Source organism: Frankliniella occidentalis, unplaced genomic scaffold (assembly GCF_000697945.3).
Source record: "Frankliniella occidentalis isolate FOCC.00 unplaced genomic scaffold, Focc_3.1 Scaffold1294, whole genome shotgun sequence".
Lineage (NCBI taxonomy): Eukaryota > Metazoa > Arthropoda > Insecta > Thysanoptera > Thripidae > Frankliniella > Frankliniella occidentalis.
In genome coordinates, this window is record NW_026268398.1 from 5384 (window position 1) to 10970 (window position 5587).

Genomic DNA, 5587 nt, shown 5'->3' on the forward strand with positions numbered 1-5587 from the left:
TTGGAACGGGGGAAGGGGTACTTTGGTTGGCTTTGACCGGCCAGAGGCCAGGAGGTCACGCGCGAGGGAGATGCACAGCAGTCTCGCACCGGTGCGCTACAACGCTCTCCAAAAATCTCCCCCCTCCTCCTCCTCCTCGCATGCTCACCAAACCCACTCACTCACCACTTACTCCACCTGTCTTTATGGCCCTTGAAGTAAAGGCAAGGTGTGCAAACAAACACGTCACTCGGTGACGAGCCCACGCCTCGCCGACGACTGATTCAGGCGGAGCAGCAGGACACCTCCCGCTCCCTCCTCCCCCTCTCTCCCACTCACCACACGGCGCGCACCGTTACCCCCCGCCCGGAGCGCGCCGCCTGTCCTCCTCCTCCTCCTGCTCCTGCCCCGTCTCCCTTCCGCTCGCACCCAGTCACCAAACAAAGCGGGCCCACCTCCCCTCTCACTCTCTCACTCACTCGCGTCGCTCCCGCCGAACTTGAAGCAGCAGTCCCCCCGCGTGCTCATCCTGGGCGAGCAGCCCGCTGAGCCGCGCCCCCCTGCGGCGGCGGGAGGTCGGGAGTGAGGCGGAGGTGCAGCCCGGACTGGGCCACGGGGTCGGCAGAGCCGGTTACGTTAGGTACCTCCGGGCCCGGCGGGGCGGCGCGCCAGGCCCTCCCTATGCCGCCGCGCCGCCGCCGCCGTGTTCGCGATCGGCATGGTTCCCATAAGCTTCCCATAAGGTCCCGTGCATCAGCAGCGCCCCGCCGCTGCGCCAACAAGGCCAAGACCCGCGTTATTTCGGTCCGGTCATGGGAAGAGGAGCGAGGAAAAGGCAGTAAGTCATGAACAGAAACACAGTCCACAGTCCGGAGGCGCAGCGCGAGTAGCGAGTTAGTGCGACTCAAATTTCAAGATGCGCCGTGGAGATGACACATTCCCCATTGTTTCGCTTGGTGCTTTTTGCGTGGAGTTCAACCGTCCTTAATTTCTGTTGACGAGTAATGACCTCGGTAATGACCACTAGGATCACACGGAGGATTCGAGATGTTTTTATTTTTCTGGAACAAACATGAATATTTATTCATGCTTCATGCAGGTGCCCGCCCCGGATCCCCGGGATCCCCGGATCAGCGACGATACCAGATCTTTGCGACCCGAGGGGAAAAAAAGCGGAGTCGTCTGCGGCAGGGAAATTGGCGGCGTGCCCTCCCGGCCCGGATGCGGATATGGGCTCCTAGTCCCGGGCACCTAGCGCCGAGCGCAAAACTGTGGCGCGCAATTTAAATAGCGCGAAAGAGGGGGCGTAGGGTGCGGGAGGATGGGAAAGAATGAAAAGACGAAGGAGCAAAGAGAAGGTTGCGGAGCGGGCGTGGGGGGTAAAGGGGGGAGCGTACCACGGCGTAAACAGCTTCGGAAACAGCCGGCCTACCTGGGTGACGGATGGGCAGTAGTCTTCGCGCCACGCCCCGTCGGCAGGGACCGCCACGCCGGCCATGCCACGCCCTGCCACGCCCTATGACAATAGCGCTGTCGGCCAGCGCAGTAAGGCGGCGGGGCGGGGCGGGGGCGGGAGTCCTATTGTGAGCTCACTGTGGTCGCAAGTGGTCACAATTTGCGGTTCAATAACAGTGCCGGACGGTCGGTCCGGTCGGTGCCCGGGGCGCCCCTCCACCCGGCGTGTCGGCGTCGGGAGTTGGGCAGTGCTGCTCGTCGGGCAGGGCCAGGCATGCGACGCACAGAAAGAGAAAGAGAGCGCGCAGATGAAGAGGGGGAAAAAGGAAAATAATAAAAGAAAGGGTGAAAATAAGTACGCGAAAATTGAGTTGTTTGTTGTTGGTGTCACGACTCGTGCGGGACGCCGGAAACAATCCGATTCAATAAAAGGGGGCGTCCCCCGTCCCCCCGCGTACCGCCCGTTTTTTTCCGTAACGGTGCAAAGCGATACCACTGCCTTCGCGGCTAGGCCCGGGTGCCCGTCCAACAGCCTATTGTTGCGCACACACCGAGTGTGAGGTGAGAGAACGAAACCGCTCAAATGGGATCACTTCAACGGAAAGAAACTAAAGTATCGTATTTCTTAAATGTTTTCCAATTCAACTTTTAAAATTTTGAATGGTTAAACTTTGCGTCTTCTCGACCAAGTGCGAATCGTAGAACGTACTATAGGACTAGAAAATACGTGTCGTATAAAAAGAACGTTATAGGCGAGCGGCGGGCGTTCGCTGGGTCTTGGGATGCTGCTTACGGCGCCGTATGACCGCGCCGCTGCAGCGCGGCATCGCGTATGGCAGGCAAACAGGACTCTGTAATCCGAGTCGCGCATCTCCGCCGTTCTGTTCCACATCTTCGCGAGGCTCCGTCGGGCCCCGCGGCCTCCGCTCCAGGCCGCCGCCGCTGGCCGCTGTGGGTTCGAACTGCGCGCCACTTTGGTACTGCGGCTCCGCACGCACGCACGCCCTGCCAATCGCCTCACATTGAATGAACAGCCGCCCGCCAACTTTTATTTCTCCTCACCGGAACAAGACAACAGATGCTCGGTGCTCACCAAGCAGCGCGTGGCGGGCTGGCGAGCTTGTCGGAGAGCACGCAGGCTGCTGGTCGGTGATGCGCTTTCGCTGCTCCGCCATCATGGCTCATCTATTTTTCTTCGCATTCGCAAGATTTCTATTTCCGCTGAGGGGGCTGGGGGAATGGGAGCGGGGAGCGGCCGGTCGGCACTGGTTTGTTGGTTTAAGCTTCAGATAGCTCGGTCGGCTGCTCGGCTAGCGGCGCGAGGCGCGGAGAGCGCCTGGCGAGTAGGCAGCGTGGTGACACCTGTGGCGTGCGGGCCTGCCTACCCAGCCAGGGGCTACAGCCTGGCGAGTAGGCAGCGGGCCTGCCTACCCAGCCAGGGGCTACAGCCTGGCGAGTAGGCAGCGGGGCGACACCTGTGGCGTGCGGGCCTGCCTACCCAGCCAGGGGCTATAGTCGGCCGCCTGGCGAGTGGGCAGCGCGGCGGGCGATCCAGCAAAGTGTTGTTCTATCTTACTCTTTGGGACAGTCTTATACTTACTAAATGTGGCCAACTCGACCTATCTCATGCCTCTGTTCTCTCGACTGTTTCAGGCGGTGGCGGCAGCTCTGGCCGCTCCTGGTGCCCCTGATCGTCGCCATGGTCCCGGCGCGCGCCCAGGACCTCGGCCTGGACACCTTCTCCATGCCTGTGTCTTACTCCATGCCGGCACCGGCCGCCTACTCCGCGCACCCGAGCGCCCCCTGGGCCGTCGCCGCCCCCAGCCCGCCGGCCAAGAAGTCCGCCGTCCTGCAGCACTTCAAGTCGATCCGAGGCTCGACGTCCACCACGCCGCGGGTGGCCGACGAGGACAGCACGGCCACGCCGCCGCGCTACTCGAGCAGCTACAACTCTCAGCGCGTGCAGCTGCAGGTGCGGCCCGACAGCCAGCCGGCCGCGCGGCAGGACGAGCAGGCCCTCATGCAGAAGCAGCAGAGCTACCAGAACCTGCACGACTACCAGGCACTCAGCAAGAATAGCTACCAGAACCTGGCCAGCCTGCAGGACCAGAGCCAACAGCAGCCGCAGCAGCAGGCGTACCAAAGCTACCAGCAGGTGGCGCAGCAGCAACAGGCCTACCAGCAACAGCAGGCCTATCAGCAGCAGCAGGCGTACCAGCAGCAACAGGCGCAAGCGTATCAGCATCACGGCTCTCAGGACCAAGCGTACTCGCAGCAGCAGCAGCAGCAGCATCAGCAGCAGCCGCAGCAACAGACCCACCAGCAGCAACAGGCGCATCAGCAGGGCCAGCAGCTGAGCTCTCAGGACCAAACCTACTCCCAGCAGAAACAGGCCCACCAGCAGCAACAGGCGCATCAGCAAGGCCAGCAGTATGGCTCCCAGGACCAAACCTACTCCCAGCAGAAGCAGGACCAGCAGTATGCCGCCCAGGACCAGACCTACTCCCAACAGCAGGTCTACCAGCAAAAGGCTGAACAGCAGAAGAAGCCGGAGCCGCAGGTGTCTGAAGAGGAGACGGACGAGCATCAGCAGCTGCAACAGACGGGCCCGCAGCAGGACAAGCCTACCAAGACCTACACGGCCAACGTGCTGAGTTACGCGCAGGGCCAGGGTCAGGCCACGTCGCCGGCGCCCAGCCAGCCGGTGCCCAACGCCGTCTCCATCGAGGAGGCGGTGGCGGCGGCCGCGGCCGTGACGCAGACCCCGGAGCTGGCCCCGCTCACGCCCGAGGAGGCCCAGCGCATCTTTGCCCAGCAGCAGGAGCTGCGTCAACAACAGCAACAGTACATGCTCTCGCAGCAACAGCAGCAACATCCACATCAGAGGCAACAACCGCAGCAGCAGTCCACCACGGCGCAGTACGAGCGCTACTACGAGGCCGCGGCCGCCACGGGTGTCACTCCCAACCCGTACCTGGCGCCGACGCACCTGTACACGACGCCGGCGCTGGGCGTTGGCGCAGTCGTGGGCGCCCCGGTGCGCGGCGCCGTGCTGCCCCACTACAAGCAGGGCGCCAACCTGGTCGTGGGTGCCGGCGGCGCCAGCAGCCCGGTGATGCAGGCCGCCGTCAACTACTACAAGAACGGCTACTACGCTGACCCCTCCCTCATGTACCAGCTGGGCAAGACCCCCTACCGGCGCGTGTCCGGGCCCGCCCCCCGGCCGCGCCCGCGCCCGCGTCCCCATCACCGGCCCCACGCACACGCGCACCTCCCCCACGCCCACGCGCACGTCGCGCCCTACAGGTACAAGTCGTCCGCGGGCCCGCAGGTGCAGCACTTCTTCCACGGGCCGTACACCATGGAGGCCGCGGTGGGCGCCAACCCCGGCGCGGGCGCCTCGCCTGACGCGTGGATCGAGCACGCCATCGCCCCCATCAAGAGGGACGACTCGCTGCTCTCGGGCCTCGGCACGGCGCCGGGCTCGTCCACCGCACTCCTCAACGGGCTCCTGGTGCCCATCGTCCTGCTCGGACTGAGCATCCCCGCCCTGGGCTTCGCCTACTCGTACCTCAGCAGGCGGCGGGCCTTCGACAACGACGTGGCCTCCTTCGTGCAGAACCTCCGGCCCGACGAGGAGACCATCGACTACTACTTCAACATGCTGCAGAAGTCCATAGAGTGCTTCAGCGACCCCAAGCTCAGCCACTGTGAATGAACAGCCGGGCCTATCTCCGATCCCCCCACAACACAACTAGCTCGGAACAAATCGCATTCCATTTTCTTCTTTCAATATTCCTTTCGCTTTGGAGGGAGAAAGTGGGATGAACTAGTCCTTTCCTTCGAATGGCTGGGCATGTGCTGGGCTGCACTTCTGCAGGCATCCTTCTTGAAGCTCGGCTTGTTTGATCTTCACCTCCTTGTCTCAGGACCCACTGTGTCATAGTTGATTAGAAAACAACAGTCCATTGGCTCCGAGACATAGCTCGATTGCGTCATGCCGCTTCAAACTCATGGCGTTTTCGAGCAAAGTGAAGGGTGTGTTGTGTGTAGATGTAAATTGTGTTCAACTGATGTTATAGAGGAAGATCATGGTTCCCCTAAAAAATCAAACGGGTCCAAACATGAAATTAATTTATTTTTATTTAAATAC

General features: G+C 62.1%; 1 protein-coding gene across 1 annotated transcript; it reads left to right on the plus strand.

The window, feature by feature from the left end:
* Positions 1-3133: 3133 nt before the first annotated feature.
* On the plus strand, positions 3134-5152 carry LOC113201794 (mediator of RNA polymerase II transcription subunit 15-like). Its single transcript, XM_052275980.1, has 2 exons — positions 3134-3589; positions 3821-5152. Exons 1-2 carry the CDS (start codon positions 3134-3136, stop codon positions 5150-5152), a joined length of 1788 nt encoding a protein of 595 aa, XP_052131940.1.
* Positions 5153-5587: the final 435 nt, after the last annotated feature.